The 24,630-nt window shown below is 37.6% G+C and overlaps 1 protein-coding gene across 9 annotated transcripts in view; it reads left to right on the top strand.

The window, feature by feature from the left end:
- ktn1 (kinectin 1) overlaps positions 1–24,630 on the top strand; it is a 223,205-nt gene that overhangs the window by 166,947 nt on the left and 31,628 nt on the right. For 8 of the 9 annotated variants that reach the window (XM_069916952.1, XM_069916953.1, XM_069916954.1 and 5 more), the window contains 18 exons: positions 1,053–1,121; positions 3,786–3,820; positions 3,900–3,990; positions 4,173–4,226; positions 4,480–4,517; positions 4,596–4,686; positions 5,833–5,901; positions 8,527–8,564; positions 8,639–8,729; positions 8,892–8,960; positions 16,217–16,257; positions 16,337–16,427; positions 16,516–16,584; positions 17,458–17,495; positions 18,228–18,318; positions 22,460–22,546; positions 23,159–23,248; positions 23,509–23,586. In XM_069916952.1, coding sequence (XP_069773053.1) covers positions 1,053–1,121; positions 3,786–3,820; positions 3,900–3,990; positions 4,173–4,226; positions 4,480–4,517; positions 4,596–4,686; positions 5,833–5,901; positions 8,527–8,564; positions 8,639–8,729; positions 8,892–8,960; positions 16,217–16,257; positions 16,337–16,427; positions 16,516–16,584; positions 17,458–17,495; positions 18,228–18,318; positions 22,460–22,546; positions 23,159–23,248; positions 23,509–23,586 — 1,230 coding nt within the window. The remainder of the gene's footprint in view (positions 1–1,052; positions 1,122–3,785; positions 3,821–3,899; positions 3,991–4,172; positions 4,227–4,479; positions 4,518–4,595; positions 4,687–5,832; positions 5,902–8,526; positions 8,565–8,638; positions 8,730–8,891; positions 8,961–16,216; positions 16,258–16,336; positions 16,428–16,515; positions 16,585–17,457; positions 17,496–18,227; positions 18,319–22,459; positions 22,547–23,158; positions 23,249–23,508; positions 23,587–24,630) is intronic. The other variant, XM_069916956.1, reaches the window with a different exon arrangement.

Genomic DNA, 24,630 nt, shown 5'->3' with positions numbered 1-24,630 from the left:
GTTGGTGCATGTCTGTAGTAAATGCTTTAAATATAATTTCCAATTGGCGTCGCTCTTGGATCAGTGACGAACTATCCAACATTGTTTAAGAGGTTGATTCAAAACCCACGACGTAAATTTAAGCATGTAACACAAGGTAACCTTTGTTCAGAGAAAATGCCACATTGTTCAAGGTATTACTTTTTTGATGAGCCATTACGCATGGAATCCTACTCTCTCAAATGATGGTAGCTGAGTATGACCAGAGGAGATTTCACCATTCCTCTCCTTAACCAGCAAAAATGTGTCATTATGTGGCATTGCCAGTGAAGGTTTTGTGATAGAATAATTGTAAATGCAATTGTGAACTTTAAGAGGGACAAGATTGCACTGGAGGAAGCTTGGAGAAGATTAACAAAGGGCTTGCATGGTTTCAAGCATTGGAGTTGTAATGAGAAAATGGATGGATGAATATTGTTTACCTAAAATGGAGGAGGCTATGGGGTAAGCTGATAGAATTATTTGAGACGATAGATGTAATGGAAATTTTTTAAAATGTATATATATTTTCTCTTCCTGGGGGTGTCAAATATAAAGACAGTAAGATGAGAGGTAAGACATTTGGAGGGAATTTTTACATCATGGTTGGAGATTGGAATGTACTCTCTGAAAAGGAGGCAGATATGTTTGTGACATTTAGGCAGCATCTCGACAAGTATTTGAATTGCCAAGGCAAGGAAGACTATGGACCTAATGCCGAGAAATTGGATCAGTGTAGGTTGATAGAACAGACAGCATGGACAAAGAGGACTGTAGGGCTCATTTCTGTGCTGTGTGACTATGGCTCTATGAACTCGTGTTTCTGGATTCTGAGCCCAGCAATGTGTCAACCAGAATATCTGTAGAAACAGACACTTGCTGAAATTTTGAGGGGAAAATGTGCAATTTCTAAGAATGTTCAATTATGCAAAAGACTCCAACCATTAAGGGTATTCTGATTGAATTTAAAATTTCTGATTGTGTTTTTAAGGTTTACTCTGAGCTGACTAATCTCCTTGTTTCCCATTTCAAAGAATTTAAAGCAGGAAAATAAAAGTTTAAGACAAAATATTCAAGAACTTGAAGTGAAAAATGCAGAACAGGTACACAATAGTTTTTTAATTTTCTGGACTATGGTATTTGAAGCAAGGTTTTGTTGTGTGTTTGGACTTTCACATCATATCCACTCATGGGAGTTTTTAAATGACTGTCAATTATTATCAGGTGAGAATTGCTAATACTGCATGATTGAAACTGCTTCAAAAAATTAATTGTCAGGTTCTCCTTGATTATAAAGTCTGCATGAAGTTTGCCATGTGCAGTGTAATTATATATTTAGATTTTTTTTGCAGACTTGATTCTGAAATAAGTTTCTTCAATTAATATGTTACATTAATCTTAATAATAAATGGTTCTTTTTGATGCCAAAAGGAAGTGTAATATCTTTATTTGTGTTGCATCGCATTTGCTGTTGTAAATCCGATGGGAATGCAGGCCATCTGCAGCAAAGTTCAATCTCCTGGTATTTCACTCATCACTTTTTGTGAAATATCACAGGAGACCTTCAGGTTTGATAGAAAAGAATTATCTGATTTCTAAGTGGTTCATCATGTTTGAAGTATTTGTAAACTATGCAGCAGAATATGGGCATTCAGGCTATATTTTCCTGTCAAAAACAGATGAAAACTGTTTCAAATGTGATCGTTTGAAATCCCCATCTTAATTTTACCATCATCCCTTCTATAGAACATTTGAGAATTGATCAGAAAATCCTTGTTCTATTTAATAATTGTGGATCCCAACTTTCAAATCATTCTTGCTAATTTCTAATATTGTCTACATATCCTCTACCTTTTCAATGAAGGATATTATTACAACATATAAATGATTTTTTAAGCTGTTTGAGAGCTTTCTGGGAGTGCATTACAAATGCTAACTGCTTCATTAAAAATTTCACTCTAATTGAATCCATTAATCACTTTTTTGAAAACAGTTGCATTATAGGTGAGCTATGAGCTTCGATATGTTTTCCAGAGTTTTCAGGCTGAAATTTATTTGACATCAACCAAGAGGATATAGAAAATCTGAGTGAATGGGCAACAGCAAGGCAGGTGGAATATATAGTGGAAAAATGTGAGATTATTTATTTCTGCATATAAATTGAGAACATCTGATATAAGTCACTGAAAGCTAACATGTAGGTATACCAAGCATGAGGTAAGGCCAACAGTATTGCAGGAAGATTTCCGTTCATGATATTTCATTACAATTACATAGGTTAGTGAGACAATTCCTGGTGTATTATGGCAATTTTGGCCTCCTTACTCAAAATAAACTCTCTCTATAGCAAGTATACTTTATTAGCTTAATTCCTGGATGGCAATACTGTGATAGGAAGAGACATTAAGGAGACAAGACCTCAATGGAGTTTAGAAGAATGAAAGATGACCTCATGGAAGCATATAAAATACATAGCGGACATAGTACACTAGAAATAGAACATGTTGCCCTTGGTTGAGGTGTTTTGAATAGGGTCAAAATCCTGTTTCATCATAACATGCACTCAAAATAGATGTGCTAGATTGTTCTGCAGTTCACTAATTTGAGTCCATTGGGACCAAAATTAAGAGAGAGATCTTCACACAGATGGTCGTGAAATTTTAGATTTTTCCAACCTGGAGGATGAAGATAGGATTAAGAACTGGAATTGACAGGTTTCTGTATTTTGAAGAAGAAAGAAATATGAAAGATACGGCAGGAAAATTGTTTCAGTGGAAAATCAGTTGTGATTTTATTGAACGGGCTGGAAGGGCTGAATGGCTTCTTATTTTTCTCTATTTCTTACTATTAGATTTTGGTCAAATTGAGAAATTTTGGCCAGTGGTTCAAAAGGAAATTTCCTTGTGTATAGTTCAACATGTAAAAACCTAGAACTTTGAATTGAAATTCTAAACCAGACTAGATTCTTGTTTCTATTCATTGCATTGTACTAGACAAGTTCATTAATTTCATTTAGTTTACTATTCAATTCATACCCTAGTGATTAAAAAAAATTAAGCTTCCACTATTTAACCATTTAAAATAATTTTGTTAGTTTTTAGCTGCTTCTTATCATGGGCTTTTATATAAGTTTTTTAAAGAAAAAGCCAGCTGAAGTCATTGACGTGGAATCCCAAGTCATTTTCCATCTCTACACCATCTATTTGAGGCCTACATCTAATCTAGCTAATTGCTGTTGGGCAGGATAACAAATGGAATTTAGTTCAACGTGGCCCTTTTATTTTAAAGTACATCTTGTGAATGAACAAATGAATTATGATGTTTTAATTTTAAATACAAAACCCAACAGAGTATTAAAACCAAAAGAAGTTCTACCTAAAATAAAATTGATCTTATTTTTTAACTATTTACATTTTTATTATGCAATTCCATGAGAGAAAAATTGCAAAGAAAATTGAGAGAAATAAGAATATAGTTGTGGAAGGACAGAACGGGTGATAGTGAAGGAAATGGAATTCAAATCTAACTCAATGAGTCTAGCTTTTGTTTTTAGATTTTAAAGTTGAACTAGGGCTGTTTTGTGATAACATTTTTAGATATTTTGAAGTAATATGCATTTCCCCTTTGCTCTAGATTAAAAAATTTTTAAAGATGGATAAATTACATAGAAAATCATAGCTGGTGACCAAGCAATTTCCAAGCAGTTGTCAGTAATCCATTTGATTTTTAAAGGAAATAATATCTTGTTTTATCTTGTATATTTTTAGATTTCTTCATCTCAAGTAGCAGAACTTCAACAAATGTAAGTACAAGGTTGTAGAGCAGTAATAATTTTAATTAAAATTTATTTTACATGCTAATAATAATTTCTTTGACAATAGCATTAATGAGAAGAATGAAACAATGAATTCTATTAAAGGCCTATTGGAATCTCAGATGTTTACAATAGAAAGTAACGACAAAACAATTCAGGTATTCAATCTGTAAATTTTGCTTTGTTTTTTTTTCTGCAGCAGCCATTTTGCCCTCTCATTATTTCTGTTTGTAAATTTGCTCAGACTGTGAAACTTGGTAATGAAGCTTCATCTGTTTTTGTAAAACAGTTTTGCTGTTCTTTTTATCTTCTCCACTCTTCCTCCCCTGCACCCTTCCAGGCTTTGCAAGAAGAAAATGAGATGCTCAGAGTTGAAGTACAAAGTGCTCAGCAGGTAATGAAATGTCTCCACGGTTTGAGCTTCTAATAAGATAGCTTGGAAAGGATCCATAACCTTGTACATTTGGTCTTACCTTGACTGCATAAATATAACAAAGTTATTAGCTCTTAATTTTTGCCTTAAATAGTTACAATTGATTATTATCATACTCTAGTTTAGAAAGATGACAAGCTCCACTTTAAAAAAAAATCTAATTGTTGACACAAAATTGACATTTCTAAATTTTGATGACTCTTCATTCTTTTAGGTTTCTGCAAAGCCAAAATTGGAAGATCTTGAGAAAGTGTAAGTAGTTTTTAAAATGTTGAAACAACATTTAGTTAATAACAGCTACTCTGACTTCAGTTTTGTTTTTGCTCAAAGAATTAGAGTGCAAGAACAAGAAGTTAGTAAACTGAAGGCTGAATTGGCAGATAATACAGAAGCAGCTGCCAACAAAATGGCTGGAATTCAGGTAAATTAAATACGTTATTTAAAATTAGTGACCATCTAATTTTCGTTTCTGAAAGATCTTACAAAAGAAAATGGAAAAAGGACGAAACAAAATCTTTTTAAAATTGCCTTTTAAAGTTTCCTTGTTCTTCGAGATTTTATGCCGCCTGAAATCAGGCCCCATTAGCAACTCATTCAGCTCATGTGTAGTTATAAAACAAAACTGGTGCAACTTTGCTTCTTGGAAAAGTACAATAAATACAAATATATGTCACACCTACAAAACGGTGAACTTTTTGTTGCTTTAACACGTTTTGCTAAAAAAAAATTGCACTCAATATGGACAATGTCTCCTATATATTCCTGCATATTGGATGACTCGTGTACAGGATGACCCCAGAATTTCCAGCTGAAATGTAGGCTTTGAGCGATACCCTTTGTATAAGACGACACCAAATTTGGCATTTACCACTGACTAATAGATGCTGTTTAAAGCAAATCGTAATATTTTAAATATCAAATTTCACAGTAAAGGTTTTAATTTTCGTAGCATATTTTAAAATAAACCACCATTGGCTCCTGTAATAGGGTATTTAAAGCCTGTACAGAGCAGACAACAGTTGGACTGGGGGGGGGGGGGGGGGGGGTGGGGGGGGATGGCCCCAATGGGGGAGCTTTGGGACTTCATTGATAACTGACAGGACACGCACAAGATTGTGGTGGAGCTGGAAGATGGCAGTGGTGTTGAAACTTCGCTGTCAAGGTTTGGATTTTAGATCTGGCGTTTAAGACGACCCGATTTTGAAGTGACATTAAAATTTTGGATCATCTTGTACGCTGGCATATATGATATGTGCCTTTAATAGATTGTTTAAAATTTAATTTTGAATTATAATTTCAACAAGCTCTTGGTTTTTCATTCTATCTACTGTAGTTCATTCATTAGTTTTTTTCAGTTGCCATCATTTGCACATCTCTTGAATTAGCTCCTCCAAGTGCCCAGAAACACATTTTGTCAACTTAATACTTCTGAATTGACTAAACAATTCCAAATATTATTACATTTTGATATCTACTGCTGAAAATACATGAGCACCAAATGCATGAGTATCTTCTATTCTGTGTCTTTCAAAAGTTTAGCTTTAATTTTTACTTTTGGTTTTAATAGGATGTTCTACAAGAAAATAATACATTGAATTTGGAGATTCAGCAGCTACGTTTTCAAATTGCTACTCAAGTAAGTATTTATTCAATACAATGGAACCCCGTTATAATGCAATGGTTTGGGTCCAAACAATTGGATCAGAGAAAAAAGAGTGGTGCTAAATCAGGGTCACGAAAATGGTGGTTTTAAAAAAAAAACACATTTGCACATTTTTTTTATTTCTTAGAATCACCATTTTATTTATTAAAAAAGCAATTGAGTGTTTGTTACTTCAATGCAGCATGCCGCTGGCGGCGAGCAAAATCCAAAATGCTTTTGAGCTGGAGAAGAATTTTTATGTGGTCCACATCCTGGGTCTTCAGCCAATGTAGATTAGTCTTGAGGTACTCAATGACTTCAGACACTTTTGGGGGTGGGGGAAGAGGCTCCTCATCGTCATCCTCCTGTGGTTCGGGAACCGGCGCTATAGTAACATAATGATGATCTCAGAGTGTCTCAGATGTTCATATGTTAGGCATTTGTCAAGGGCATAGTACCACTGGTGAAAATCCTCTTTGCTAATTTGAAACAGCCTTTGCACCTTACCCACCTCTTCAACTGTGAAGCTGTAGAATTTTTGCTCATCATCTCCTTTGGAGGATTTTTCTGATTTTTTTAAAAGAGCTGGGCCAAGACCCTTCTAGCATTTTTCCACACACGAGGGGCTGACTACTACCCAGTCCTTCCCACCAAAGTGGCAAACTTCTTTAATGTTCATACTTTTCAGATAGTCTTCCAGCGTTGTTGATTCGTCTACAGTTCTATGAATTAATTCACACCTGTAGTTCTACTTGAACACTGAGATGATCCCCTGATCTAGTGGGTGGATCTTAGGTGTGTTCTTTGGGAGGTAAGAAACTCTGATCTTTTCACCGCGCCTTAATAGATTGGCAGTTGGCGGGTGGGTAGGACAGTTGTCAAGCAAAAGAAGAGCTTTGGGTTCTAGCTCTCTGATGAGCACGGAGAGCAGGGACAAAAGTTTTGTGAAACCAGTCCTCAAAGGTGACACTGGTCATCCAAGCATTGCTGCTATGCGTGTATCGAACGGTAACAAATTCATGTTGACATGGTGGAAACAGTGGGGCGAGTGAAATTTGCCATTCATGAGCAGTTTTAATTTATGTTCCAGTCTTGGTAACACAAAACAACAATGTCACACAATCTTTGTGTTGCTTGAACCCCTCACGTCAATGAGCGTCACCTTTGCTAGACAGTGTGCAATCTGGGATCATCTTGTAGCAGAGGCCTGTTTCATCACAGTTGTACACTTATTCTTCGACGTAGCCACCTTCTTGTAAGAGAGTTTTTAATTCTGCCGGGTATTCGCTGGCAGTGACACTGCTGGTGAGCGAATTTCTCCAGCTGCTAACACTTGAGAAATCCTGTGACGGTGTTTAAACCGATCTAGCTATCCATTGCTAGTTTTGAACTGTGCAGTTTCTTCATTGATCAGCTGGTCAAACTTCTTGGCTTGAGCTTTGAGAATAGCCCCGGAAATTGGAGGCCTTCTGAGCATGTTTGAACAAACCACTCATTCAGAGAATCGTTGAGCCTGACATCTTTGGCTGTCTTCAGGCATTTATTTTCTTTAGTCATGCCTCTTTCTCAGCTTTCCAAAGCGATGCGCTTACCTTATCTTCCTGCGATTTCCAGTCATGAGGTGTTGATTCAGGTAATCTGAAGTCACGTGCAACTTCGGTGTGAATTTTATTTTTGATCGCGTCAAGTGCGTGAAGCTCATCATTGACTGAAAAAGATTTTTGTCTTCTAATGGTCCGTTCCATTTTGATCTGAAAGCATTTTAATTTCCAGAAAGAAGGGGGGAAAAAAGGGGTCCACTGGCTGATTGCTTTATATCCGGGTTCATGTTAAACTGGGTTGCATTAAATCAGGGTTCCACTGGACTTGCACTGATTGGCAAATACAATTGTATTTTCTTTCATAAAATTTAGATTTATAATGCTACTGAACTTGAATTCATAAATGCCCACATTCTCCTATTACCATAAATTAAACTATAAATCTTAAATTTAATGTGAGGATTTTTCTCCACTGTTTTCAAGTCTATGTAATGAATTCTCATAACCCATTTTCCTCTAGATCAATGCTTGATTCTTCTCTACTGGTATTTCTCAGGCTGATAAACTTCTACTGTGTATTTAATGTGTATTAATTATTGTCAGTTAAAATAGAATTTGCTGAAAATACACAGCATTTGTGGAGTGAAAAACAGTCCATATTTTTGCTAACAGTTGGTCACAATCTTTTGTATGCCTGTCATTTTGACTCGGGAAGCCAAAATTTTAATCTGGAATATGGAGTCATGGTGGTAAATACTCATTGTTTTTTTTTAATTGCTGTTGATGTTGCTAATAAAAATGGTTGAGGTTTTGGTCTCATTTTCTTCTTTACATTAGACATTTCCTCTACTTGGGTGACTATTCCTAATCTGATAGTCTCAGCAGTTATTTGTTGTAGGATCTCCACAATTTCTGTCCATTACCCCCTTCCCCCACCCTCCCCTCTCCCCTGGAAGGAATTTTGTATTTTGGGTAATGCTGCTAAAGTTATTTATGGAAAATGCTTTGTTTCAATTTGAATTGCTATATGTTAGCTTTTGATCCTAACTTGTATTTTGTTCATTTTATCCTTGCTTAGGAGGATTCACTATCTGTGGCAACAGAACTCCAGGAAACGTAAGTACTCTATTAAGATAATTTGAAGAACTGGTTGAAATTGTATGGTTATTAACTTGCCTTTGCCACTCTAGTCTAGTTGAGAAGGATAAAAAGATTAAAAAAATTGAAGACCAGTTGGAAAAGAAGTTGCTTGAATCAGAAAACAATGGCCAAAGAATTCAGGTACTTGGTTATTTTTCTATATTTATCCATGCCGTGTTATTTTCTCCTGCTTCAGTCCAGTGCTATACTTGCTCTATGAAATGACAGTATGCTAATTAACATGTATGTATTCACAGTTCATTTCTTGCAATTTGAATAATATTGTTCTATTAAAATGTTTAGGAATTGCAAGAAGAAAATTATTTACTCAAGAAGCAGATAGAAAATGTCCAGCTTCAGAAAGCTGAACAGGTAAATATCAAAATGGGATTTGCTTTCTTGTGGTTTATTTATTGCATAATGAGTATGGATATGATTAGCATCAAATAAATGAATGATTGACAACCTGAATTAACTTAGTGGACTGAAGAGCCTGTTTCCATGCTGTTTCTTTTATCACTAAATCAGTGATTTTCAACCTTTTTCTATCCATTCACATACCACTTTAAGTATTCCCTATGCCATAGGTGCTCTGTGATTAGTAAGGGATTGCTTTAGGTGGTATGTGAGTGGGAAGGGAAGGTTGAGAATGACTGACCCAATTGTTATTGAAATATTTTGCTTGAGAAAAATTGTCATGGGCCCATTTCCTTTGGAGTTATGAAACAGTGCACATAATGAGTCATTTAGGTACGATTAAAACAGTGGTTTTCAAACTTTTTCTTTCCATCCACATCCCACATTAAGCAATTCCTTACTAATCGTAGAGCATTTATGGCATCTTCTTCTTCTTTGGCTTGGCTTCGCGGACGAAGATTTATGGAGGGGTAATGTCCACGTCAGCTGCAGGCTCGTTTGTGGCTGACAAGTCCGACGCAGGACAGGCAGACACGGTTGCAGGGGAAAATTGGTTGGTTGGGGTTGGGTGTTGGGTTTTTCCTCCTTTGTCTTTTGTCAGTGAGGTGGGCTCTGCGGTCTTCTTCAAAGGAGGTTGCTGCCTGCCGAACTGTGAGGCGCCAAGATGCACGGTTTGAGGTGATATCAGCCCACTGGCGGTGGTCAATGTGGCAGGCACCAAGAGATTTCTTTAGGCAGTCCTTGTACCTCTTCTTTGGTGCACCTCTGTCACGGTGGCCAGTGGAGAGCTCGCCATATAACACAATCTTGGGAAGGCGATGGTCCTCCATTCTGGAGACGTGACCTACCCAGCGCAGTTGGATCTTCAGCAGCCTCTGCCATCTCGAGTACTTCGATGTTAGGGATGAAGTCGCTCCAATGAATGTTGAGGATGGAGCGGAGACAACACTGGTGGAAGCGTTCTAGGAGCTGTAGGTGATGCCAGTAGAGGACCCATGATTCGGAGCCGAACAGGAGTGTGGGTATGACAACGGCTTTGTATACACTAATCTTTGTGAGGTTTTTCAGTTGGTTGTTTTTCCAGACTCTGTGTATTCTTCCAAAGGCGCTCTTTGCCTTGGCGAGTCTGTTGTCTATCTCATTGTCGATCCTTGCATCCGGTGAAATGGTGCAGCCGAGATAGGTAAACTGGTTGACCGTTTTGAGTTTTGTGTGCCCGATGGAGATGTGGGGGGGGGGCTGGTAGTCATGGTGGGGAGCTGGCTGATGGAGGACCTCAGTTTTCTTCAGGCTGACTTCCAGGCCAAACATTTTGGCAGTTTCCGCAAAACAGGACGTCAAGCGCTGAAGAGCTGGCTCTGAATGGGCAACTAAAGCGGCATCGTCTGCAAAGAGTAGTTCACGGACAAGTTGCTCTTGTGTCTTAGTGTGAGCTTGCAGGCGCCTCAGATTGAAGAGACTGCCATCCGTGCGATACCGGATGTAAACAGCATCTTCATTGTTGAGGTCTTTCATGGCTTATTTCAGCATCATGCTGAAGAAGATTGAAAAGAGGGTTGGTGCGAGAACGCAGCCTTGCTTCACGCTGTACAAAAACAAAGGGGAGAAATCAGACTGCTCAAACTACAGGGGAATCACGCTGCTCTCCATTGCAGGCAAAATCTTCGTTAGGATTCTCCTAAATAGAATAATACCTAGTGTCGCTGAGAATGTTCTCCCAGAATCACAGTGCGGCTTTCGCGCAAACAGAGGAACTACTGACATGGTCTTTGCCCTCAGACAGCTCCAAGAAAAGTGCAAAGAACAAAACAAAGAACTCTACATCACCTTTGTTGACCTCACCAAAGCCTTCGACACCGTGAGCAGGAAAGGGCTTTGGCAAATACTAGAGCGCCTCGGATGCCCCCCAAAGTTCCTCAACATGGTTATCCAACTGCACGAAAACCAACAGGGTCAGGTCAGATACAGCAATGAGCTCTCTGAACCCTTCTCCATTTATGGCATAGGGAATATTTAAAGTGGATGTGAGTGGAAAGAAAAAGGTTGAAAAACCACTGATTTAGTGATAAAAGAAACAGCATGGAAACAGGCTCTTCAGTCCACTAAGTTAATTCTGGTGGTTAATCATTCATTTTTTTGATACTAATCATATCCGTACTCATTATGTCACATTCCCATCAATTTCCACATTCTCTTCTCTTTGGCTTGGCTTAAACACAAGGGACAATTTACCGAGACCAATTAAGCAACCAACCTGCATATCTTAGAAAGAAAAACAGAGCTACAGTAGGAAACCAGTGAAATGTCTGCTCCAAAATGTTTTCAGAAGATGATGGCAGAGTTCCAAAAGAAGAACCTGAAAGATTACATATCTAGAAGCAGCTTATTATGAGGAAAAATAATGTATATATTATCAAATTATTTACCTTCTAAACTGGAATCAAGTGGTCAAAGAAACATTAAATTTGCAATATTGTGCCTCTTTGTTTTGCAGCAAGGCAAGAAAGAAATATCTTTAATATCTATTCAAAATGTGGCTCTTAAAATCTTTATTATTCCTGGGTTGCTGCTAATATTCAGTTACCCATATTGATCAAAATTGGCATGAGTAAGAAATATTGCCTGAAAATTTGTTTAATTATTAACTGCTTTCATGTGCAAATCAATTTGCAATTTATAAGATTGGGAGAAAGAGGGAAGTGAACTGCAAACAAAATATAGCAGTGAATGACAGCATTTTTTCACCAGTTTGCTCTGTTGCATTTTCAAAGGTGTTATCTCTCAATTAATCTTGGTAATGTTGGAACTGCTGCATTTGCAGATAAATTCTTTCATTTTATCTTATTTTATCTGCTTAAAAGTGATCATCAATTGACTGGAATTTGCTAAGAATGCAGTCAGTTAAGTTTTGGTTCCTAGGCTGGGCAAAAAAAGATAGAAGCATGGAGGTCATGGTACAACTTTATAAAAACTTTGGGCCATAGGCGGAGTACTGTGAGGAGTTTTGATTACCACACCATAAATGCACTGGAGAAGGTGCAGAAGAGAATTTGCCAGGGTGTTGTCTGGGATGGAATGCTCAGTTGTGAGGAGAAAAATGATGGGCTGTTTTTTTTTCTTTTGAACCGAGAATGCTGAAGAAGGAACATGATAAAGGTTTAGAAAATTGTGAAGCATAAATTGGGTTGATGTAGAGGGAACTTTCTCCCCATTACAGAGCCGTTTAATAGCAAAGGGAATATAGATTTAAAATGAGGATTAAAAAGGCTAGCAAAAGCTTGCTGGAGGAACACGCAAGTTGATCAGTGTCAGTGAAGGGAAAAATAAGAATGGTCAGGTTTCCAACCCAACTTAAGACTGAGAGTGCTATGGGGACATTGCCTATATAATGAGGAGATTGGTGAACCAGGGAGGCATGATGGAAGCAGTTGAATATGTGGTTCTAAAAGAAGAGAAAGGCAAGAGGGAAAAGGGGGCAATTGGAGGAAGATGAATCATACAGGGTGGAACAGAAGGGGATGGTGATAGTGGAGACAAAAGCTACCTGTGCTGGAATGTGTTGATTGTTAGGACTTTATTGCCTGGAGCGTAGAAGAATAACGGGAGATTTAATAGAGATTTAAAATTATGAGGGGGATAGACAGATTAAATGTAAGTAGTCTCTATACAGGTAGGCAAAATACATATATGGGGACATAGGTTAAGGATGAAGGGAAACATGAGGGGGAACTTCTTCACACAGAGAATGGTGGGAGTATGGAACAAACTGTCAGCTGAAGTGGTGAACACAGGCTTAATTTTAACATTTAAGAAGAATTTAGACAGGAACATGGATGGGAGAGGTATGGAGGGTGATGGACTTGGTGTAGGTCAGTGGGACTAGGCAACAAACAAAGCTTCAGCACAGACTAGAAGGAGCTATAAAAGATGGAGATGGTGGGATAATGAAAACAGTTAAGAGAGAGATGAAGAGGGTAGAATTGATTGAAGAGGGGGTAGAGAGTATAGGAGGGATTGGACAGGGGACATTGGGAATTGGTGAACCAAAATGAGGATAACTGACAGAGGCAGTTGATTGGCAGGTGCCAAACAATTGGGCGGGGGGGAAGGCAAGAGGAACCAAAAGGGTCAGATGGACCAAAAGAGGGGAAGGGGAATGAAGAATCCAGGGGAAATGTCGGTGAACGAGGATGGAATCAGAGGCTGAGGGGGATGAGAATAGGTGGAAGGGGGTGTGCTGGAGTAGGAAAGGGATGAAAATGGGGCGGGATAATAGGGGAAAGAAAAGAAGTTGCTGGGAAGAAGAGAGTAGAGTCTCTCTCAGAAGGGAAGTTTAGATCCCTGGATAGTGTGAGGAAGGATGCATCATTACATGTGTTACACTGCCTATGGTGCAGGGGAAGATTCAAGATTCGATTTATTGTCATGTAATAAAAACAGTGGCATATTGCATGAAATTGCTTTTGTCTGCTGTAAGGCAGACAGATTCGCCATAAGCAGAAATTGCTGAAGCATCTCTTAAGTCCCTTTTACACTTCCGTCCCCCTAATTCGACCATTCAGTGACCTGAATGGTCACTGAACCCCCAGGAATGGGGGTTTGGGTTTTCACACTTAACCACTCCTAACTGGGATACTTTCAAGGAGCCATTCCCGGAGTTGGGACTGTTTTACCTTCTACCGGTGACATCTGAGTGATGCATCGAGCAGTGGTGGACCTGCCCTAAATCCTGATCAATGTATTATTATCTTATATTGGAACAAAATTAATCATACTTAATTGTAACATAATTATGCTTTATGTACAGCACAGTTTGAGCCCTTCAGCCCCTGTTGTTGTGCTGACCTATATAAACCTTTATAAGGGACCGTGGGAAAGTGCTAGCAATAGTGGACAATTTTTAAACAGCATGGGAAAGTTGGTAGCGCTATAGTGTACAATTTACACAGCATGGGAAAGTTGGTAGCGCTATAGTGTACAATTTACACAGCATGGGAAAGTTGGTAGCGCTATAGTGTACAATTTACACAGCATGGGAAAGTTGGTAGCGCTATAGTGTACAATTTACACAGCATGGGAAAGTTGGTAGCGCTATAGTGTACAATTTACACAGCATGGGAAAGTTGGTAGCGCTATAGTGTACAATTTACACAGCATGGGAAAGTTGGTAGCGCTATAGTGTACAATTTACACAGCATGGGAAAGTTGGTAGCGCTATAGTGTACAATTTACACAGCATGGGAAAGTTGGTAGCGCTATAGTGTACAATTTACACAGCATGGGAAAGTTGGTAGCGCTATAGTGTACAATTTACACAGCATGGGAAAGTTGGTAGCGCTATAGTGTACAATTTACACAGCATGGGAAAGTTGGTAGCGCTATAGTGTACAATTTACACAGCATGGGAAAGTTGGTAGCGCTATAGTGTACAATTTACACAGCATGGGAAAGTTGGTAGCGCTATAGTGTACAATTTACACAGCATGGGAAAGTTGGTAGCGCTATAGTGTACAATTTACACAGCATGGGAAAGTTGGTAGTGCTATAGTGTACAATTTACACAGCATGGGAAAGTTGGTAGCGCTATAGTGTACAATTTACACAGCATGGGAAAGTTGGTAGCGCTATAGTGTATAATTTACACAGCATGGGAAAGTTGGTAGCGCTATAGTGTACAATTTACACAGCATGGGAAAGTTGGTAGCGCTATAGTGTACAATTTACACAGCATGGGAAAGTTGGTAGCGCTATTGCGCACAATATAGAAAAACCATGGGAAGAAGTGATGGCTGACCTGCCTCCCAGAATTTCATGCAGCAGAGAAATGGCTGTATGCACGGCTGCATACACTGAGCACTCACGGAGGAGTTTCTCTGCCACACAGCATTCTAGGAAGTCAGTTCTACCATCGCTTTTTTCCCCCCACGGTCTTTATCAATTGTGCGCTATAGCGCTAACAACTTTCCACACTATTGCTATTCTCTCTTCCCTCTCTACTCTCATCTGACGCTGGCATTGAGACGATTTTCCTTTCACACTAGACACTTTAAAGGCCGATTCGCCATTAATTCCTGGGACCACTTGCAAGTGTGAAAGGGTTTTACAGTCAGAGAAGGAGAGGCAAAAGAGAAGCCCAGAGTCGCCAAATTTCCGTGGATTTGCCCTAGCCCTCCCGAAGCCTTCACCTCTGCACAAAGTCCAACCAAACCATCAGCATCACGAGTTCAAGATCTGAACCTCCGATATGATTAGGAACCCTTCAGTGCCCTCGGCACCTTCTCACATCCCAGTTCTGATACCTAGTAACCATTCAGCTGGTTTCAAGCTACTCTCCAGCAGTCTGATGTGAGTTCCTTGACCGTGGTCTCCAGCAGTCCATGGGTTCCTCGTCTCAAGTCCCCACCAGCCTGCGGCCTGTATGATTCCTTCAGCCACAGACCCCTCACTGGTCTGCCGCTGTGGTCACTTTCCTGTGGATTGTCTCCTCTGCTTCTCAGACAGGGATTGGTCTCCCCATTTTCTGGAACCCCTCATGGCTTTTGCCAGTTATAGGTCCAGACCCCATGCTCGCAGGATTTTAAATAAAACTACTGTCATCTCCTTTAACAGGCCATTCAAAGCCTGTTGGAGCTGATGGCAGTTGGGACTGGGAGATTGGACACCACGGGAGTGCTGTGTCTTCGCTCCCTGATCTCCATGAGCCCGCAACAGCGGCAGTACTGATATTTTTTTAGTCAGATGAGAGGGATGAGAATCGAGGGAGTCGAGGAGGAAGCAATCAAGCAATCCTTGCAGAAGGTTTAAAAGAAAATGTGGCGAGGGGCATAAGTGGCTGATGGTGGGGTCAAGCTGCAGCAGGAGGAACTAACAATAGATGGAAGGGAAACGAGTAAGGAGCTGGAAGGGATCTGAGGAAGAGTTATCTGAGGTATAGGTTTCACACTAAGTGATAGTAAATGGGATTAGTGTAGATGATATCAAGGTCAGCATGGATGTGGGATGCTGAAGGGTCCGTTGTAGTGCTGTATTACTCCACTGAATATCTTAGTTTGGTGATGTAAAATAAATGACTGTTTAAGTTCATTTTTGGCACATCTCTGCCATATAACTATCACTCATTTTTAGCAGTACTTTGCAGTTGCAGAGTGTTTTGAGAATGTTGTAATCTACTTAAATGTATATTACACCAATTTTATATATTGCAATTTTAGGATTCAATAAAAGCCTATCAGAATGAAGAATCACAAATTCTGTAAGTATATTTGATTAATTGTTTAAAAGTATTCTGTAAATATAATCGATAGGCTTTCTGACCTTCATTTCTCTTGTAGACTTGAAACAAAAGAACAAGAAATTAATAGCTTGAAGGCTGCATTAACAGATGATAGAGAAGCAGTTGTTAACTATATGACAAAATTACAGGTATTTTTTTTAAACTATTCACTAATATGATTCAGTTTGTAATTCTAAAACTAAAGTTGCTGCCTTAATCTTTTTTTTTCAAAAATAGGATCTTCAGCATCAAAATGCAGAACTAAAAATTCAGATTCAGCAGTTGCATGATAAAACCAATGAACAGGTAAGGTTATGATAATGAGCTTTAAAGATCCCTCTGCCTCAGCCATTCTGGTTACGGAGATGTGCTTTTACAGTATTTGCAGCTCGCTACCAAAAAAATTAGGTATAGAATAAAATTTGCTCTCATGGAATTTGTGTATTGTTGGGGCAGGGAGTAAATACTTTTTTTCAACTCCTGTTTCTTGGAGCAGCTTTACGTGACAGAAAATCATAATGTGGACAGTTTTCTCAGAGTGCAATGCCCCCCTATTCCCTCTCCTTAATAACGGTCTTTGGAAAGATGTTGGAATTTATTATTAAAGATATAATAACAGAACATTCAAGAGGACAGGAAGGCAAAAAAGTCGGCATTCATTTCGAGAAGACTAGAATGTAAAAGTAAAGATGTAATGCTGAGGCTGTATAAGGTGTTGGTCTGACTATATATAATGTGAACAGTTTTGGGCCCCATAATGTAAAGAAGGATGTACTGAAAATCATCTCAGTGATGAGAGGGTTAATATCTCAGGAGCGATTGGTTGATGTGTTCTTGAATAATAAGGGTGTTAGAGACTATGGGGAGAAGGCAGGAGAATGGAGTTGAGGTGAAAAATCCATCAATCATGATATGAATGGCAGAGTGGACTTGATGGGTTGTCTGGCTGAATTCAACTCCTACATTTTGTAAGTTGGTCAAGTGGAGTTTATGATATTTTAAAAAAAAAATTACAAATTTGCTCAAATTCTTTTGAAAATCTGACGGTCAGGTTAGACAGAAGGGAAGTAGTAAATATGATTTAGGTCAATATGCCAGGAATCTTTCTGTAGTAGTGCCTTACATGCCTTAATACAATAAATTCAAGATTGCATTTTATATTTGATTCTTTTGACTCAGGACTCCTCATTGCTCAAGAGTGAAGTACTGCTGACCGTGTAAGTGAATATGGAAACACGCTTTTAATTTTACTGTTACAAAATCCTTACTTTCTACATTTTTAATTTGGAATGATCAGACAAATAACCAATTTGTCATCCGACAATGCTGATTTTAAAGCATCAATCTATCAACTATTGGCTGATGAGAAATTGAAATCTCCTAATTTATCAGCTTCAGAGAAACGTTTGAAGAATTGTGCCACTGAAGCACGTTTAACTGCTTGGCAACTTTCACTAAAGGATATATTATTCATGTTAACGGCTCATTGAGTAATTTGGTATTTCAGCAAATATTTGTGATGCTTATTTACCTCCAAAACCCTTTAAAAAGCAGCTCTTCTCTTCAGACTTAAATTAACCCTCTTCAGGATATACCTACCGTAGGTGAAGCATAAAACGGTCTTTTCTACAATGAAGTGGGAGAAGGTCAAGAGTTTTAAAAAATATATTGGCATCCATCCAAAAGAACCCATTGTGCTACTATCAGTTGTCTTATCTAATTTTAAATGAATGCATTTTTTTTGTATTTATCACTGTAGATGGAACTATTTTTCCTTGGATTGTTGTACATTCCCACTTCCATCCATCCAAGGCTTGCATAAAAGAAATTACATGTTGGGGTCCTTCATTCAATAACTATGTTGCCAAAAATAAAATTATTACTGTTAAGCATTTGTGACAAATAATATAACCATTTTCAAAATTTTCTGTTCATATTTTTATTATTAGACTTTCAGAAAAAGACCAAGAAATTGATTCTTTACACCGAGAAACTGAGTCACTAAAAGCAGCTGTTAATCAGCAGCGAATAAAAAACAATGCAAGTATAATTTAATTAATATTTTATTGCAATATTTCCAAGCTTCACTTTCATGGTTTGCAATAGGAGTTTTTTTTTTAAAAAAGTACAAATATATTTGTGTACTCCTCAGAACTTCCATTATCATTCAGAATTTTTTGACTAAATTGATTTTGGCTTTGTGTGTTGAGAAAATGGATTTAACTTTCCTCTTGAGAAGATGATGAAGCCATTAGGTAGAAGATTCCAAATTTGGGTTTTGGAATATTTCTATATTGTAGAATGAAGGGAGACGAGCTGCAAGTTTAGTCCTGCTGCAGCTAGACTTTTTCAGACGGGAAATTTTATGTTACAAAGTATTTAAGATTCAGGCATCCAACACGGTAACAGGCCCTTTTGGCCCATGATCCTGTGCTGCCCAATGACACCCAACCCCATTACATTTTGAAGAGTGAGAGGAAACTGGAGCACCCAGAGGAAAGCCACACAGACATGGGGAAAATGTACAAACCCTGGTCACTGATGCTGTAACAGTGTGGTGCCAACTACTACGCTAACTGTGTCGTCCTTTTCCTTTTTCAATCTTTTTATTGAACATATTATAGTAAGCAATACAGGAGGAGAATAGAATACAGAATCGAAGAGTAAAAACAAACATCAATACAACGTATAACATATTGAACAATTTAAAAAAATATTTAAAATTTTTCCCAACTTTTAATCAAATTCAATATATTAATACAAAATACAAACAAATAACAATCTAAAACTACATGACAGTATATAGCCCCCTCCCCCAAATTCCCCCCCCCTCACCCTCCGAATAATCAGTATGAGAATAAAATATAGTTATTTAGAAGGAAAAAAAAATCCTTTCAGGATTGCACATGGGTTCAGAGGTACATGAAGCCCAATGTTATAAATTTAAACCTAATGTTTGGGTATACGGGTGCCAAATTTGTATAAACACAGCATATTTATTTCTTAAATTATATGTAATTTTTTTTCTAAAGGGGTACAACTTTGAATTTCTGCATTCCATTGTGCCATACTCAAATGGAATCTGATTTCCAAGTAACTACAGTACATTTTCTTGCCACTGCTTATGCAATTTTAACAAACTCAAATTGGTATATTGACAATTTTAATTTGGTTCTTGTTCCTTCAATATTTCCTTATAAAAATAAATCTGGATTTTATGGATATTTAACACCTGTAACAGGATCAAGTTGAATGTGTTTTTTTTTAAAAATAGATCCTATTTCCTCACCACATCTGAAATATTGATCTGATGTCTGATTCAACCTATTCAATTTTTATATTGAACAATATTGCCCCTTTCTCTTCAATTTGGGATATTCAAAAAAGACAAAAAAGAATTATTATGAAAACCCCATCTAACCAATCAAAATAAACAAAAAAAAAAATGCTGGTCAGCCTAAACTGAGAGTTCTCTACAATATATCAGTACTAACTATTTATCTGGTCCTTGCCAATTAAAAAAAAATCCAGAACAGTCTGGAAGATAAAGTCAAAATACAAATTAACTCATATGAAAATAGTTTATAAAAGGATGCCAAGTCTCTTCAAACCGAACAGTGGTATCAAAAGTGCAGCTTCTAATTTTTTCTAAACTTAAACATGACATAACTTGAGGGAATCATTGCATTAAAGAAAGTGAATTAGGATCTTTCATTTTAAATAAAAAGGCTCTTCTGGCCAACAGTGTAATAAGTGCAGCGATGGGACCAATCTACCCCTGGAACTATAATTCCAAAAATAGCAGTCACCACCCATTTGAGTTCAGAAATGTTCTTCAAAGAAAAATTCCAGCAATGAAACAAATGTACATTTTAAAATCTTGTTTTAATTCTATTCGATGTAAGAGAATAAATTTTCAGTGGTGGCTCTTTGGGAAACACAGTTTTAGAATTGCTAGTTTGGCTGAGATATTTCCTGAACCACTGCTTGGAGTGTAAAATAATACTGATGGTTTGTGTTTGCACCCTTCGGTATTCTGGAACCAAATTCTTGGTGCTGTTTGTTGTTTTTTAAAAAGCTTCAACCCATCTGTAGTTGCTCAAAATTCAACTGCTGAACATCTGCTTTGTGTACAATCCTTTAATGCTGCACCATGAGATTACCTCCAAGAAAAAAAGCTTGGTGTTTGGCAATTCAAATAAATGTCTGACACTTCATCCTAACCTTTCAGTGGCAGGTAGCTCCTTTTTGAGACATAACTCTAATTTTTAAATTATCATGAATATTGAGTTGTAATAAATTTAGCTTTGTGTGTAACTATAATTTTTTATTCTATTTAGAAAATCATTGAATTAATGAGTGCTTTGTGAATATAGTAAAATTGATCCTCTTAACCAGTTTAAACCTGCATTCTTCTTTCTGGTGTGCATGTGCAGATGTTTGTCAATCTTGAGTAAAACTATTACAAATGGCTCAAATGTTCTTAAGAGAATTTGAATTTTAACTTTTAGAATTTCTTGTTCAAATTTGTATTCATGTTTGAAAGGTAGTAATTTTCCAAGATGTGTTCATGATGACTTTCAGTAACAGTAGCTCTGAGAATAAACAAGGAAGAAGGTGATATTAAATTTTGCATTTTCACCAGGTTTTAAGAGCTCAATGCATTAACACTTAACTAATGGAATCTGCAGCATGATTGTACAGTATTTTGATGTAGAGTTGTTGACCCTGGTGCAGATGTATACAGTATAGAAACAGGCCCTTTGGATCACTGAGTCTGTGCCAACCATCAAGCACCCATATTATATAGCAATAATCCCTTCTTAGCCTCCACTCATTCCCATCAACATACCTACATAGGTATTTTATAATAGCCTATTATCCTACCATCTTGCATTTTGGGATGCGGAAGGAAATGGGAATACTGAGGAGAAACCCTTGTGGACTCGGGGAGAATGTGCAAAGACCAAGCCGGAGGTTGGGATTGAATCTAGGTTAGTGGGTCTTGAGGCAGTAGCTCAATGAGGCACCATTCACACATTTATAGCATTTGAAAGTAAGAAATGCTTGCAGGTTCTGAGTTTTGGGCCATACTGACTTCTATTTGATGACATGAAGACAGTGGAAGTAAACTAGGTAAATTTGCTGATCCATGATGCTGGAGGAGAGCGCTCAAAGTTGTTTACTGAAAGGAATCTGATTCAGGAACAAGAAATCTAATGGTTCAAAGAAAATGATGGAGGATTCAAGAAATATGGCAGCATAAAATAAAGATAAAATCATTGTATTACAATTAGTTGGGACTGGGAAAGACATGGCAAGCTGTAAGAGGTACAAAAGAAAAATGCAAAGAAAATTGCAAGAAATATTTTTAAAATTTGCACATTTGTCAGGATTATTTTGGCAGCCCCTGAGGATTATGTATTGATGATGTGATGAATTTATGTAACAAAATGATGAATAGTTGAAGAGTGAAGTAACAGGATCAGGTGGTTCTTATTCCATGGAAATCATTTATCACCAAATAGTAGATATCATGAGGAGAAATGGAAATAAAATTTGTGAGATTGCTTTCTCACTGCCATATTAAATCATTTGATGAATTTAGTGATTTCCCAAGTTTCCATCAACTTATGGATGAACTTTGCTGATCGTGAAAGAAGTCCCTGTTTTACAATTTGTCTTTCTTCAGTAAAGCATTCAGCTGATTCCTTAATAAGGCATTTTAGTGCCAGTCTATAACTTTTCGGTACTTTTTCTAACTTAATTACTGTGGGTGATTCACCTCTCTTCATGTAATAAAACTGCAATGTTAGAAATGCATAGGTCAGTTTCTGAAAAGTGGATGAAATGCAGTTATGTAATTCTAGCATTTGCAATTTTACATTGTTTTCTTGTTCTGCACTGCAGACCTCTGTCTTGTCCAACAAAAATTTGTAAAAAAAAAACCTTTTGTTTTGCCATCAGCCTTTTTTCAACAACACGTGAACATTTTTGCTTTTACCTCCTCATGCCCCCCCTCCCCCCCACGGTTCATTTGTAAATGGAACAAAGTGCTCGATAAGCATTTAATGATTTGCACTTTAAATTTTCCTTTGTTAATCCCACCTTTTAATAAAAATCTAATAATTTACAAAATCTTTTGGCTGAACTGAAATAGTTCTTTCTAAAAAATAATTAGGAGCTTCGAGAGAAAAACTGGAAAGCAATGGAAGCATTGACATCAACTGAAAAAATGTTGCAGGACAAAGTGAACAAGACAGCCAAGGTTGTAATAATGTGATATTTTTTAAACAGTAGATAATCTCTGCTGCAGTCTGAAAATGGAAATAACTTTAAATGTAAAGACACTAGCATCTAACCTTTCTGCACTCTGCTTGTTGTGCCCTTTTTTAGATGAATTAATTCATGCATGCCTGTTTTATTGGTCTTGTTTTAAATTTTTAAGTGAAAGATTGTCTTGCTGCTTTAGCTTGCCAATATCATTTGCTACTCTCTTGCTCCTATTCTTCCTTTACTTTCTTTCTCCCACTCTCTTTCATTTTTACCCCTCCTTCCCCAACTTCACATAGACAGCCATCCTCCAGATCCATGCCCAGACATTCCTCTGTTACTGCTATGAGGAGGGATATGAAGGAAGTTTTGTTCATTTCCTTCCCCATCTTTCACTGCAAGAATACCTCCTCAGTGCATTGTTGAGAATAATGGAATAATCAGGGGCAAATCACTACCCATCCCTAGGCAAAGCAAGTTGGTATACCACTGTGCTGTGCCACTGTTTGCTTGCTTGCCACCTGGCTATTTCATGGATAGAATTTAACCTTTTACAGTCTAATAATTAGATTGTAAACCTGAATTATTTATTTGTTTCTTGAAACAGGAGAATAATCAGCAAGTGGTTGTCATACAATCTCAAGCTAAAGATGTTCTAAAAAGACTCTTTCCTGATGTGTCAGTATCATCTCCTTTGGTAACTATTCTTCATTTAATTACTTTAAAGCAACTTGCCTGTTAAATGGATAGTGATAATTTATGTGGATCTCTACCAATTAACCTCAACACTATGATTATTTGATAAGAAAATGCTTTTTTTCCTTCCCCCCCCCCCATATGAAATGCTGATACTTTCATAGTATTATCAGCTTTCGTTCCTAATGTTCAAAACATTTAAACAATTATAATTGTTCTCATTTTAAAAAAATTAAAGATAACTGCTCTTTCTACTTGTAGGATTATCCAGATTGGCTACAGGAGTTTGAGAATGCAGCACAAGAGGCTTTATCTTCACTGCTAACAGAGCAATCAAAGGTTTGTGTATATAAAAGCTATATTTTGGCCAAGCTTAAACTATTTTGCAAGATGCATATTCCTCATTAATTTGTGTGTGTGTGTTGATTTATTCTTCACCACCTTGCTATTGAAAATAAATTTCTGATAGAAATTGTTTGGAAAAGATAACATGTGGCATGAGAAATTGCTAGTAAACACCAGCCTCAATAATGCAGATTTTAATGTGTTTAGAGGTATTACACAAAGAACATTACAGCACAGAAAAACAGACCCTTGAGCCTTTCTAGTTTGTGCTAAGCTATTATTCTGCTTAGTTCCACTGACTTGCGCCCGGTCCATATTCCTCCATACACTCTCCTATCCAAATTTTTCCTAATTGTTAAATTGAGCCCGCATTCATCACTTCATTTGGCTGCTCATTCTATGACTTGAGTGAAGAAATTCTCCCTAATGTTCCCCCTAAACTTCTAACCTTTCACCCTTAACATAATGTCTTCTGGTTTGCATCTCACCTAACCTCAGTGGGGGAAAAAACCTACTTGCATTTACTCTATCTATACCCATCATAAAATAAAGGTAAAGGTTGACTTAATTCTTCATTTGGAATGTAACATACCAAAAGAAAGAAAGAGTCACCACTTTGTCCAGTGTCCCTCACAGGGATGAGGCCCTAGCGAGGATCGAACTCAGGTTTTCAAGACCCGTGTTCTAACCACTGAGCTATCAATTTTGTTTATCTTTATCAAATCTCTCCTCATTCTTCTATGCTCCAGGGAATAAAGGCCTAATCTGTTTAACCTTTCCCTGTAACTCAGTTCTTCAAGTCTCAGGACCATCCTAGTAAATCTTCTCTGCACTCTTTCAATTTCATTGGGCAGGACAGTTAGCACAATGCCTGTACGGTGCCAGCAATTGGGATCGGACTAGGGTTCAAATCCCATGCTATCTATAAGGAGTTTGTACGTTCTCCCAGTGTTTGTGGGTTTTCTCTGGGGGCTCAGGTTTCCTCCCACAGTTCAAAACATTCTGGGAGTGTAAGTTAATGGGATGTAAATTGGGCGG

The sequence above is a fragment of the Narcine bancroftii genome, chromosome 2, assembly GCF_036971445.1.
Source record: "Narcine bancroftii isolate sNarBan1 chromosome 2, sNarBan1.hap1, whole genome shotgun sequence".
Lineage (NCBI taxonomy): Eukaryota > Metazoa > Chordata > Chondrichthyes > Torpediniformes > Narcinidae > Narcine > Narcine bancroftii.
The sequence above is the reverse complement of the archived record's forward strand: the minus strand, read 5'-3'. Positions and strand labels throughout refer to the sequence as shown.